This window comes from Colletotrichum aenigma, assembly GCF_013390185.1.
Source record: "Colletotrichum aenigma strain Cg56 chromosome Unknown KSG_Cg56_contig03, whole genome shotgun sequence".
NCBI classification, from domain to species: Eukaryota; Fungi; Ascomycota; class Sordariomycetes; order Glomerellales; family Glomerellaceae; genus Colletotrichum; species Colletotrichum aenigma.
In genome coordinates, this window is record NW_023500909.1 from 6,806,576 (window position 1) to 6,819,682 (window position 13,107).

General features: G+C 59.6%; 4 protein-coding genes across 4 annotated transcripts; 2 read left to right on the forward strand and 2 right to left on the reverse strand.

Annotated features, from left to right (window-relative positions):
- Positions 1-493: 493 nt before the first annotated feature.
- Positions 494-2,744, forward strand: cel3A (Beta-glucosidase cel3A; the record flags this gene model as incomplete). The annotated part of the gene is made up of 2 exons (XM_037321078.1): positions 494-2,276; positions 2,335-2,744. 2 exons carry the CDS (start codon positions 494-496, stop codon positions 2,742-2,744), a joined length of 2,193 nt encoding a protein of 730 aa, XP_037181109.1.
- Positions 2,745-4,744: 2,000 nt separating this feature from the next.
- CGCA056_v005828 (Uncharacterized protein) lies at positions 4,745-5,515 on the forward strand (the record flags this gene model as incomplete). The annotated part of the gene is made up of 1 exon (XM_037321079.1): positions 4,745-5,515. One exon carries the CDS (start codon positions 4,745-4,747, stop codon positions 5,513-5,515), a length of 771 nt encoding a protein of 256 aa, XP_037181111.1.
- A 626-nt stretch (positions 5,516-6,141) lies between these two features.
- Positions 6,142-7,932, reverse strand: CGCA056_v005829 (uncharacterized protein; the record flags this gene model as incomplete). Its single annotated transcript, XM_037321080.1, has 2 exons — positions 6,142-7,167; positions 7,225-7,932. The coding sequence occupies 2 exons, from the start codon at positions 7,930-7,932 to the stop codon at positions 6,142-6,144; spliced, it is 1,734 nt and encodes a 577-aa protein (XP_037181112.1).
- Positions 7,933-9,792: 1,860 nt separating this feature from the next.
- Positions 9,793-11,352, reverse strand: CGCA056_v005830 (Uncharacterized protein; the record flags this gene model as incomplete). The annotated part of the gene is made up of 1 exon (XM_037321081.1): positions 9,793-11,352. One exon carries the CDS (start codon positions 11,350-11,352, stop codon positions 9,793-9,795), a length of 1,560 nt encoding a protein of 519 aa, XP_037182058.1.
- Between the last annotated feature and the right edge of the window lie 1,755 nt (positions 11,353-13,107).

A 13,107-nucleotide genomic window follows, 5' to 3' on the forward strand; every position in this document is an offset into this window, starting at 1 on the left:
GCGGGGACGAACTCTCACAACAGACGAACAGTAATCAGCAATTGGATGCCGCAGCGAATACCAAGCCCAGCGAATGCTACTACCGACATGCCCGTTATTAGCAGACCGCCGACGTGTCGCCTCACAATAGAGTGCGCCAAGATGGACGGAGCAAGGGTCGACAGGTGCGTTTTCCTGCCTGCTGAACCAAAGTCGTCCTCGCCGCGGGTCATGAGATCATAAGACAACTGCAATTCCCGTCTCTGCCGGATGGACGGCCAGTCTCCTCCCTCGGCATCTTGGCTGGACTGTCAGCGGGGTTCGAACAAATTGGACACGGCGGATCGTCCTTGCAGCACGCGGGGGAAGGCCTCATTCTCATAGAGTGCTCTCAAGGTTCGACGGCGAGTATAAGTGTTCTCTTCCCACGCGGAGGGCCCCCCAATTGATCTGACCACCTTGAGAGAGAGTCAGTCCTGCAACTTGCAACTTGCACACACACACACCACCCGCCATGCACTTCTCCAAGCTCGCAGCTCTAGCTGCGGCAACGGGCCTCGCCAGCGCGCAGGAAGCCGGGCCACGGCGCTCCCCCGAGTGGGAAGCAGCCTACGCCAAAGCGGAAGCGGCCCTTCCGCGCCTCTCACAGAGCGAAAAGATCGGTATCGTCTCGGGCGTCGGCTGGGGCAACGGGCCCTGCGTGGGCAACACCAGCCCGGCGTCGTCCATCAACTACCCACAGCTCTGCCTGCAGGACGGTCCACTCGGCGTGCGCTACGCCGAGAGCGTCACGGCCTTCACGCCCGGGATCCAGGCCGCGTCGACATGGGACGTCGAGCTCATCCGGCAGCGCGGCGCGTACAAGGCGGCCGAGGCGAGGGGCGTCGGCGTGCACGTCATGCTCGGCCCCGCGTGCGGCGCGCTCGGCAAGATCCCCGCGGCGGGACGCAACTGGGAAGGCTTCGGGCCGGACCCGTACCTCATGGGCGTCGCGACGCACGCGACCATCGAGGGGATGCAGTCCGCAGGCGTGCAGGCGACGGCGAAGCACTACATTGTCAACGAGCAGGAGGTCAGCCGCGAGACGATCAGCAGCAACGTCGACGACCGGACGATGCACGAGCTGTACCTGTGGCCGTTCGCCGAGGCCGTCAAGGCCAACGTGGCGTCCGTCATGTGCTCGTACAACAAGGTCAACGGGACGTGGGCGTGCGAGAACGACGCCGTCATGAACAAGCTGCTCAAGCAGGAGCTCGGGTTCCCGGGGTACGTTATGACGGACTGGGCCGCGTCCACGGGCACGGCCAGCGGCGCGAACAGCGGACTCGACATGATGATGCCCGGCAGCGACTTCAACGGCGGCACGGTGCTCTGGGGCCCCCAGCTGCAGAGCGCCGTCGACAATGGCCAGGTCGCGCAGTCGAGGGTGGATGACGCTGTCCGTCGTATCCTCGCGGCGTGGTACCTCCTCGGCCAGGACCAGGGATACCCGGCCGTCAACTTCGCGGCCAATGTCCAGGGAAACCACAAGGAGAACGTGCGCGCGGTCGCCCGAGACGGCATCGTGCTGCTCAAGAACGACGGCGCGGTGCTGCCCCTGAAGGCGCCGGGCAAGATCGCCGTCATCGGGTCCTCGTCCGTCAACAACCCGCAGGGCATCAACGCGTGCGTCGACCGCGGCTGCAACGTCGGGTCGCTGGGGATGGGCTGGGGCTCCGGGACGGTCGAGTATCCGTACGTCGTGGCGCCGCTCGACGCCATCAAGGAGAGGGCGGCGCAGGACGGCACGGAGGTCGCCACCAGCAGCACCGACGACGCGACCCAGGGCGCCGCCGCGGCCGGCGGAGCGGACGCCGCGTTCGTCTTCATCACGTCCGACTCGGGCGAGGGGTACATCACCGTCGACGGGAACCAGGGCGACCGCAACAACCTCGACCCGTGGCACAACGGCAACGAGCTCGTCCGCGCCGTGGCGGCCGCGAACCAGAACGTCGTGGTGGTGGTGCACAGCACCGGGCCCATCATCCTCGAGAGCATTCTGGCGCAGCCCGGCGTCAAGGCCGTCGTGTGGGCGGGTCTGCCGTCGCAGGAGAACGGCAACGCCCTCGTGGACATCCTCTGGGGCGCGACGAACCCCAACGGAAAGCTGCCCTACACCATTGGCAAGGCGGCAGGCGACTACGGCACTGCCGTGTCGAGGGGAAGCGAGGACAACTTCTCTGAGGGTCTGTACATTGACTACCGCCACTTTGACCAGGCCAACATTGAGCCGCGATTCGAGTTTGGCTTCGGACTGTGTAAGTCGAGGCGCATCCCACTTGAGAGCGTTGAGAGCATCACTGACACGGGAAACAGCTTACACGAATTACACGTACTCGGGCATCAGCGTCACCTCGACAGCGTCGTCCGGGCCTGCGGTGGGCGACGTCGTCCCCGGCGGGCGCGCCGACCTCTTCGAAGAGGTGGCCACCGTGACGGCGACGGTGACGAACAGCGGAGCCGTGGACGGGGCCGAGGTTGCGCAGCTCTACGTGACACTGCCGTCCGGCGCGCCGGCGGCACCGCCGAAGCAGCTGCGCGGGTTCCAGAAGCTGAGGCTCGCGGCGGGCGAGTCCGGCACGGCGACGTTCATCCTCCGGCGCAAGGACCTGAGCTACTGGGACACGCGGAGCCAGAACTGGATCGTGCCGGCCGGGACGTTTGGCGTCAAGGTCGCGGCGTCGAGCAGAGACATCCGGCTGGAGGACACCTTGGTTGTGTCGTAATCTGGAGACCGGAAAACAGTTTTGATAGAAAACAAACAAAAATAGGCATGGAAAAGTTGAGATTGCAATGTTGCAATTCTCCGTATCACGTATGCAATAAAATCATGGCATTATGAGATGGTAACCGTTCCCTTTGCTGCGAGACCCAAGGAAATGCTCCGCGCGTCGGACCGAATGGCACGGTGGTGAACTTGGCGGAGGACGCGATCTGCGAGGAACGATTTCTGGGCACCGAGGCCGTGATTCCGGACGTGGAGTTTGGGGCTTCGGGAATGTGGGCGATGGCGTTCCCGTCCCGGCGCGGCGGCGGCGGAGTGTGGCGGGATCCCCAGCAAATGCGACCATGTTCCCTGCTTTCTTCTTTGGCAGGAAATCCATCTTCATATCCGAGCAACCTAAAAATTGTTTCAATGGGTTTCTGGAAGGAAGCGGGGACGGCTCATTTGAAAGATCGGACCAGCCTCATGCTGGTCATGACTTATGATGCCGGTAAGCATATCGCGATCCATGGGACTGCCGTGGCCGTCTTGGCGGGTTGGGCCGTGGAGAAGCGAAGCGAGGGCGTAGGGCACCGTGGTTCGTTTGTTCCCCTGGTGGATTGGACATTGCGTTCATGTTTGCGACAGCGGTGGCTTGGATGCGTCTGAGTTGAGGCCGTGAAAGCTGGGATGAAAGGCTAGAGACGGGCGGAATCGGCAGATGCGAGCCGGGTGTGGGTGATGACGATCAGATCAGGGCACCGCGCGAACTGGTGCCTCTTGAAGGTTGAGACCGAGCCTCATTTTGTGACGACATTTTCAGGCGGGTTGGGGTTGGCCGTCGCTGCGCTTCATCAGCCCTGAATATGGATCCCAGTGACGATGATGTTGATTGTTGATGTTGGTAGAAAAGACGGCAAGCGACACGCAAGCCGTGGCAGTCCCGGTGGATTACTCCGTAGAAACCACCTAATGCCACCGTAAGGTAGGTACGGTAGGCCGGACTCGCCGACTACCTTCACTAACTGTAACGCCGATGCCGCCGACGCTGGAGCGGTGGGGTCGACCAGGGTGGGGCTTAGCGCACCGCCTCCCCCGAACGCTCCCCAAGCCTCACCACCCGTTGAGGAAATCGAATCTCGCATTCCCCCCGCCGAGTTCGCCCAACGCCCATTCATCACCCTGGCACTTCTTCAAAAGCACTGCTGCAGCTGCGGCAGCGGGCAGCCACAGCGGCCGGGGTGGGGGGCATCTCCCGCCCCTTGCTCCCCCGTTGTCTCTCTTGTCTCTCTGCCTTACGAGGTTCGACGAATGAACGGCGAGGGAGGATGGTTGGACGGGTGCTCTGTCGCTGTCAACTGCACGAACCTCTAGCTGCCGTTTGGGGGGAGGGAACAAACTGTGTAACCATGACGTGCAGCCAACACCACGCGCAAACAGGACGTCTTTGCAGAACCAGGACAGAGCCCTCGTGACTGCTCAACATTGGCCACTCGGTATCGTAACCGTCTCTTGTCTCGGTACTCGTGCTGCATGCTTCCCTTAACTCCAGGCGTTCCCGAGGAGACCTGCGAACTGCTAATACCAGAGCGTGACATCCAACTTAAGCGTACCAGCGCCTGTCTGGATGACACTGTGGGGATGTGGTGCCGCCCCCGGTGAAGGGATGGACGTTGGTCCCCCAAAGACGACGGAACCTTGCTCCCTTGCAAGTTGTATGCCGCAGCGCAAGGTAGGGTACGCAATACGCCGAGCCTCCGCCCCAGCGCCGCCCGGGATCCATCGTCCTCGAAGCTTTGCGTGCCCATCCGTGCAAGATTTGGCCTGCGCTGGGCTGATGGACATGCAATACTTAAGTTGATGGTTGCCCCGTACCTTGGTCTTGTTTCTACCTGTCTCGTTTCACAGCACCTTGCAACAATACAAAATACCCCATTACGACCTTCACCTCGTCGAAACAACACATACAACCTCAACCTCCACCCACTTACACACTTACACCACACCACACACACAACCTACATGTCAGCCAACGACTACTACGGCGGCTCCCGCCGCAACAGCCACACCCCAGGCTCCCGCTCCTCAAAGACCTACCTCTCGACCCCTCTCGTAGACCAAGCAGGTTACTACCCCGAGCTCGACGTCCCCCTTGGCGAACGCCCCCGCTCCGCCATGGCCAACCGCTCCAAATTCGGCAACGGCTACCACTCCCGCTCCCGCAGCACCGGCGGCGGTCCTCCGGGCTCCGACGCCCAGCTCGGCACCGGCAAGGAGGGCGAGCGCGGCCTTCTCTCCACCATCGGAGGCGGAGCCGCCGGCGGGTTCGCGGGCAAGAAGCTCCTCGGCGGCGGCAAGCTGGGCACCGCCGCCGGCGCTCTCGGAGGCGCCGTCATCGCGAACAAGATCGAGCACCGCATCTCCGGGAGCCACCACCACAGCAGCAGCCACAGCAGCAGCCACAGCAGCAGCCATCACTACGGCGCTCCCCCTCCTCCTCCCCCGCCTCCTTACCATGCCCACCACCACCACCACCATCACGGCCCGCCGCCGGCCCCTCCTCCTCACTACGGCCCTCCCCACCACGGCCCTCATCACCACGGCGGCCCCCCACCGCATCACGGCCGCCACCAAAGCTCCGGTGGCTTCGGAGGGATGCTTGGCAATCTGATGCACAGGGGACACAATGAGCCTCCCCACCACGGCGGCCACCATGGCCAACACGGGGGTCATCACGGAGATGGTCACCACGGAGGTCACCATGGAGGTCACCATGGAGGTCATGGCTGGTAAACAGTAGCCCTCCACATAAGTGTTTTCATAATGATTGGTGTTTGGGATGTTTTGATTCATGAACTTGTATAACTATGATGGGATGAGAACGGTTTAAACCATATATACCTGTACGGATTTTGTTGTCAGTAGATCGAGAACAGCTTAGAATAAAGCTTGAATGCGTCATAAACGCCTGTAAAATCAGAATTTGGATATCAGTATATTCTCAGCTCGCTTGAACTGTGAAACCTGGTCGCCCCGTGTTCGCGTAGACACACGTTGATGAGATGTGAATGCAGCCGTGGCCATGCGATGCAATTAGATCCTAGATATAAAACTCCCAAGACTGGCGCCGTGGCGGCGCGTGACATGACATGCTATGCTCCCATATAAACTCACTCCTTGTGCGAGGATGACTAATGACGAAGAAGAATGCCTTGGTAACGAAGTAGCCTACCCCATCCATGACTGCGCCCCCGTATGCAGCTATGTACTGTACGTATCCAAACGAAGAAAAGTCGTCATCATCATCCGCTCTAGACTGTTCACGAGGTGGCCTACACCATGACAGCTAGGGGTTCCATGCAATCGAAACAGGGGATGGTCGCCGGTAGACCAACAGAACACGAACATAAAAAAAATACTCAGACACCGACCGCGCCTTCTGGTCTGTTTCTTGACGGGATCTGGATCTCGCCCTCATCGTCATCCGAGCTATCGCCAGCCTGGGCAGCCTGGTCAATCATGCGCTCGATATCGGCGTCTGCTAGCCGCTGTCGCGGCCGGGAGGTACTGCCTAGTGCTGCGGGCAGTGACAGTTGTGGACGCAAGGTGCTGCCCGCAGAGAAGCTGGCGCTGCCATTGATTCGCCTCCTCATGGGGCCCCGAGACTGAGGAGAGTCCATGTCGACATCCATATCGCTTACTGTGGTCATGCCACTGGGGCTCTTTTCAAAACCTACGCGTTTTTGCTGCACCGGACGTTGTGAAGGCAGGCTCTTGCGTGGTTGGGAGCCCGGTAATGCGTGGCGGCCGGGCAGGGCCGAGGCCACGGACTGTGAGTAGTTGTGCTTCATGTTGGCTGAGTTTCCGGGGCTGCTCATGAAGATGAGAGACTCGATGGCGTCCTGCTCTCTAACGTTTTGGTGGGGTGAGAAGAGAATAGGGTCGATGAGTGGTGTCCTTCCTAACCTCTGATTTGGCGTCGCGCCCAGGTTTTGCTGGCCCGGCGTGTGGGGTGACGCGCTGTGGGAGTGCGAGAGGAGGGTTGGAGTGTAGCGTGGATTTGAATTACGACGAGGATTTTGAGAAGCCATAGATCGCGCAGGTTGGATCGGTGCGGGAGGAGCAAGCGTTGGACCATTCTGGACAGGAGCTGGAGGCGAGGCCGAGGTGTGGTTGGATCTTTGCCCTTCTTTCCAGAAGGACTCATACGTAGCAGGGCTTGGGCCAGAGCTTGCCGTCGTGGCGGCACTGGCAGGTGCGTAGCGGGCCATGTTGGCGCGAGGGCTGGCCGAAGACTCTTGACGGCCATGTAATGTGGAATTGCTCGAGGTGGGCGAGGCGGCCTGGGAGACCATGTACTCGACCTCGTCTATCGAGCGAGATTGCCAGCCATGGTTCACCTTGTGCATGGCGTATGAGAGACGCGTCCTCAGGTCGCTCGACCACTGCGAAGCGTTAGCTACATGAGGTTTCTGGGTGTATGTGATGCTGGGTAAACTTACATCGCCGATACTGCTGGCAGTCGTCGAGGCCGTGCTTACGGTGCTCGTGTTCCTGGAATGACCTATACGGACGGGAGAGGTGTCTTCCTTGACCATGCCGTCGGCCATGCGTTTCCGCGATGTTGCGGCAGCGTCATTTTCAAGCAGCTTGTCCTGGGCGGCGGCGATATGGGACAGCTGGAGCAGCTGGGATTCCTGGCTGGAATTATGGCCGTTGGTATTCGCGCCTGGCATATCACCTTGGCTCGCTGGCGGGGTAAACACGGTGTCGGACTCGGCGGACGGGTTTGAATCTTGCGAATGGGCGGAGGGGACCGGTCGGGGCCCAGATTGATAGTCCTGGGAGGACGCGACGGAGGCAGTTGGTGTCTTTGTTGTTGCTGGCTGGACCTCTAGTGTGTGCGAGGTGTAGAGGGGTCGGGGGACGGGGATGTCTGGTTGTTGGTGTTGTGGGTGATTGCGGTGGATATGGTTGTGGTTGTGGTGGTGGTTCGCAGTCGCGTCGCCCGAGGTTGATTTGGCGGCGTCGGTGGGAAGCGCGTCGGTCGACTTGGTCTGCAGGCGGGCGGTCTCTGGCAGTGCATGGCGAGCGGCTTTGTCTGGTAATGATCTCGCGTCGGACACGGCTGGGCCTGGGTGCATTTTGAAATGTTCTCGGTCGGAGTCGAGCAGGTGTCCCAGCCGGGGAGGGATCGAGGCAGAGTCCATGGCGGGCAGGGCAGACTGGACATGCGCCGCCGGGTTATGTTGTGTCGTTACAATAATAGGCGTCGTCGGCAGACGCGACTGGAGCAGACGTGTCAGCGGCGGGTGGCAGCGCCGGTAATAGAAGCTAGAGACGGCAGCGAGGCCGGAGCGGACGTGTGAGAGCTGCACGAGACGGAGAGGTGCTGTAGATTGAGGAGGAAGAAGAGAGGAGACGGAGGCCGGGTGGTTGCGACGATGCGGATGTGCGATGTGTGGAAGTGTCGGTGGGCTGCGGTTGCATACGCGGACGACACTAAGCCGTGGGAGGTCGAAGCCAGTCACACACACACACCAGTGACCACACACACACACTGCCCAGGTGCCTGTATTGCCGCCGCAGTGATTATTATCGCGGGTGGGAGTACAGAGTACCAGCTAACTAGTCAGTCACTCAGGGCACCCTCGCTTCAGTTATCAGGTGCCTAGACAGGTCGGTCCAGTGATGGTGGTACGGAAGCGCGGGGGAGGCAATTGGGTAGGTTCGACAGGGGGGAGAGCGGTTTACGCGGTCTGCACATTCACTCAAGGTGCTGTGTCGCGTTTTTCTGCCCACAGGCGTGCTTTGTGTCGCCTGTGTCTCTCGGCTTTCCATTCCATCTCAGCAAGGTACCTACATACCTGAGGTACGGTACTACGGTACAGCGGGGTCCCCACCTCGGGCCCCTAAGGTACAATGAACAATGGACGGCCAGCTTCTTCTTCTGGCAGCGACCGACGACCCCTAAAAAACCGCACTTCGTCTCAATCTGCTATAGAACGCTGTGTGGTTCGCTAAAGACCCCGTGGATAAGGTACCTAGGGAAAAAAGGCGGGAGAGCCCCAGCCACGTCAATCACTCCGCTGGGGGAATCCTCGGTCGGGGAGGGGCTCTCTTCATTTACTCGGTATCAACAACAAACATCCACTGCCCAGACGAGGAGGAGGTGAGGCAACATAAGGAACTGCACGCCGGAGTCACGCGGTAAGATGGACTCGGGAGGCTGCTGTCAGAGGAGGAAACCTGGAAGCCGCAGACCACCTTTGCTGCTGCGTAAGACAGACACCCAACACCTGTTGGTACCTCCCTAAACCAAAAAAGAAGGCAAAGAGAGAGAAAAAAAAAAAAAAAAAAGTCGCATCTGCACTGCGGCCCTGCGACACGCCCGGCTGCCGCTCGGCCTGACTCAGCAGGTCAAAGACACGTAGTCACGTGAAATACGTACCTGCCATCACGAATATGTACCTCGGTACCTCGCCCTTCCCTCACTCGACGGACCGCCTCTGCGCCCAACACTCGACCTTCAGTGCCCTCCTCACCGCTGCTGCCCACCAGTTTATGTACGACAACGACCATGTTTGCTTTTCCCGCCATCGACTGCTGTTCCTGGTCTCCAGAGTCGCCATGATTGGATCAACTCGCAAGAACCGCTGGATATCATCCGACCGGCCGTGCGTCTAGTCTCCTAGAATGAAGCCATCGCGAACTGCCCCGTGTTGCTGCCCAAGGCCTGCCTGCTTGCTGGTCATGTTAAGACCAATCCTTCCAGCACTGTCGTACAAATCTGGGCAGGAACTACACCCCGCTATACGCACCCGCACCCGCACCCGCATGTCTCATGTCTTGTCTATTGTTCGTCTATCATTGACCCGCTACTCCTGATTTCCATGCAATCAACCGTCGCCACCCTCTAACAATGCCTTGTTCTGCGCCGTCATGACACGCTGGGGAATGTCGCCTCATGCCAGAATTAACTAGACGTCTCATCTATCAAACGTTCTGGTCCAACCGTCTATCCCTCTGCCCATCAATATTCGGTATCAAGCCTCTGCCAGCTTGCCCTCTCAGCCACAGGCAGGCTCATCAGCCGTGACAGCATGTCCGTGGGCACCTCCGTCTAGAATCACCGCTTCGTTGTCGTTGAAATCGTCCTGTACCCTCCTCCACTGTGTCTTTCTATCCTTCCGTCCCTCGAGCTGGCTGCCCTTGCCCTTGGCATCCCACACAGGTTTGATCAGCGCCCCGAGCAAAGGGTTGTGGCTGAATGCACCACCTCCTCCGCCCTGCCGCTGCCCGACGCCTGCATTCTCGTCCACATCCTCGTGGACAATAACGTCCTCTTCATCCGGCGTCGTTGGCCGTTCTACCGCCGCCATCTTCCTCACCACCTTGCCCTTAACCACGTCAATACTGACGACTTGCCGGCGCTTCTCGTACTCCGGCCTGGCGTTCCATTCAATCTCGCGCAGAACCTTCTGTTGTCTCTTGAGCTCCCGAGCTCTCTCCTCCGGCGTCGACCAGATGTTGCCTCCCGCGCCGGCCATAGCCCCCGATACGTCAAAGTCTGCTGCCTCGTCTCTGACCGTCGTTCTCCGCGCATTCTGGGCCTGGAAGTTCAACAGCTTATCGCGGTGCTCCCGCGCCTTGGCTTCCGCATCGGACATTTTGTTCTGGCTGAAGGGCGCCGGCTTCTTGCTGACTTCGGGACGCTTGTGAGCCTCGCGGTCCACCGCCATGCGCTCCCGCCCTCTCTCGGCCTTGAGCTCCTTGATCATCCCTTGCACATCCTCTGACGACAAGAGAGGCGCGCCGCAGTAGGTGCATGGCCCTAGCCCTTCCTTGACGCAAGTCACCTTGCCGCAGGACAGGCAGTTGGGGGCGGCAGTCTGGAGCGGATGTCTGGTAGCCACACAGTTGCATCTCCTGGCTTTCGGGTCATCCCCCAGGGAAGGATTCGTTGTGATTTCTAGAGAGCGAATTGCTGCGTCCAAGTCGTTCAGGGCTGTCGACGCGCCGGCCATGGGGGTCCCGCCAGCAATCGAGATCTTTGTTGTAGTTTGTTTTGTCGACGGCTTCGGTGTCGAAGATCGTGACACGGGATTTGACTTTGGCTTCGCTTTGACGTCAGATATCAGGTATCCTCCGGCAGTCCTTTGCTGTTGTGGAGGCGGAGTTGCGCTCTTCTGCGGTTGTTGCTTGAAGCTTGCTGATGCGCTGCCGCTCCCTTCCCCAGCTTGGTTGGGCTTCTTGCCGCCGTAGTAGTCTTCCTCTAAATCCTTCTTCGTGTAGCTAGTACCGGCGAGCGGTGGGAAAGCCTCAACCTTTCTCGCGACTGGCGTGTGGATGTTGGGCTGCTTCTTCTTCTTCTTCGGTCCAGACGTCCTTGGCGCTGGCTCGGCAGGGCCAGAGCTATTCGATGCAGCTGCGGGTGGGGGTTCTTTCTTCATGTCTTTTCGCCTAGAATTGAACGAGGAAATGAACTCGACAGCTTGCGGTGAGTCGCCCAGCAGGTCGTTGAAATGCGCCGCGGCCTCGGCCTTGGACAAGGTGGACGCATAGTCGAGCATCTGCTTCAGCTCATCCTCCGGCAGAGGCAAAAGCCGGGAGAGCTGGGCTATCGACATGTCAGCGGTCGTAGTTGTGTCGCGGCGGCCGTCGAGGTGGTGTGTCGGGGAGTTGATGTCGTGGGATGTGATGTCTGTCGCAGCGATCAAAGTGGTGATGAAATGAAAGAGACCCCAGGGAACTGGATTTGACTGGCGGGGCTTTTTTCTGGTTCAGGTGCTCCCGGAGCTAGCGCCACAGCTCCCCCGCGATGACAGCAGCACAAGTCTAGTGGGGTCACCGGCTACTTTACCCACCCCGCCAAGGCTTCGCCGAATGACTCTTCGGCGTGTCATTGCTGGTTTTGCTGTCTCATTTTCAACTTGCTGGCGGCGGGCTTGGTTATGGGCAGCGAAAACACCAAAAATTGATTGAGAAAGTTGCTTGAAGCCCTACTCAGCCATAAATAGCAACAATATTCAGAGCACGCCAGGCTGCCAGCACTGTTTACCTCATCGGGCAAGATAAGCTCTGCAATTGGACCTGCCAGCCACAGCTTTCACAGGCGAAGTAGGTTGCGTCGTCTGAACTCGCGAGCAGATCGACAGCCCAACTTAAACTGGGAGACTAGCTAGGAACAGTGGTCGCTCTAGTAGAGAAGTAACGGGTGGTCTCTAGACGAACCGCCCGCGATGATACCGCGCACGACTCACAAAGTCTGTCTACGATGTAGATTCCGTCTTTCGCTTACGAGTTCAGCATTGCAGCTTGAAGGCTTAGTCATTGTACATGATGCCATAGCCTCTCGCTTTCACGACGTATCGCGAGTCGTAACTCATGTCGGTGGACGTTTGATGTGCTACTGCTGTATGCCGGGGAACGCTGTGTACCGGGAGGTGCCAGTCGGAGACGGACGGAACCCCGGCTGCAAGGGGCGGCCCGAGAGACGGGCCATGAGGTCATGGACACGGCGCCGGTAGCGGAGATTCACACAATTCTTTGGAGAAGGGGCATTAAGTGTCTGCTTGCAGGTAGCATACGCGGGTGAGACATTGGCTGAATTCTTCACTGGCATTGGTTGCATCCGACAATCGAAAATCGAGGCCGTCGGAGACGGGGAAGGCCTTCACATGAAGCAAGCCGGTTCTCGTCGACAGTGTAACATGTTCTCCGACGCATGCTGGGACATCCCGGGACAGGTGGCAGACATGAGGCCAGCTTGCGTCGATCCGTCCACCGAGGTCAATTGGAGATTGGAGTAGCTGGGCTGTCCAGTTGCTGCTGTTGTGGTTGACCTCGGGTCGAGGGAACGCCATGTATGGGGGGGGGGGGCTGGCTATCAAGATGCAGCTGCAGCACCAGTAGATGGGCACGTGCTCGTGATCGCGCATCCCCCCATCCGACGGTTCCTTTGCATCATCTCTGAGTGCCTGGCTGCCGGCGAACAGTCGGGGATCATATGTCGGGGAATAAGCAGAGAAAGATGACGGACACCGGCTCTCTGGGAGAGTTGGGGGAGGTGATGGTGGTGAAGAAGGCAAGGAAGTTGAGGAAAAAGAACGTACCATCTCCGGCGTTTCCCCGGGGTGTTCCGGCACCCCGTGACGCTAGCCCCACATCGGGGTTAGATCCACTCATTACCTCAGCATTGTTGGCCAGCGAGGTCACCGCATTCCCAGCTTGTTGCTCCACAACAAGTCAACAACCACTGAGCTGCGTCCAGTGGCCGTGCAGTGGAACTGGCTGCCCGGCGGCACCGTCCCATCTTTTTTTTGCGCCCACCACACAAGCAACCAAGCCGCATCTTCCAGTCCCGGTGTGGTGTGTGTGGTGTC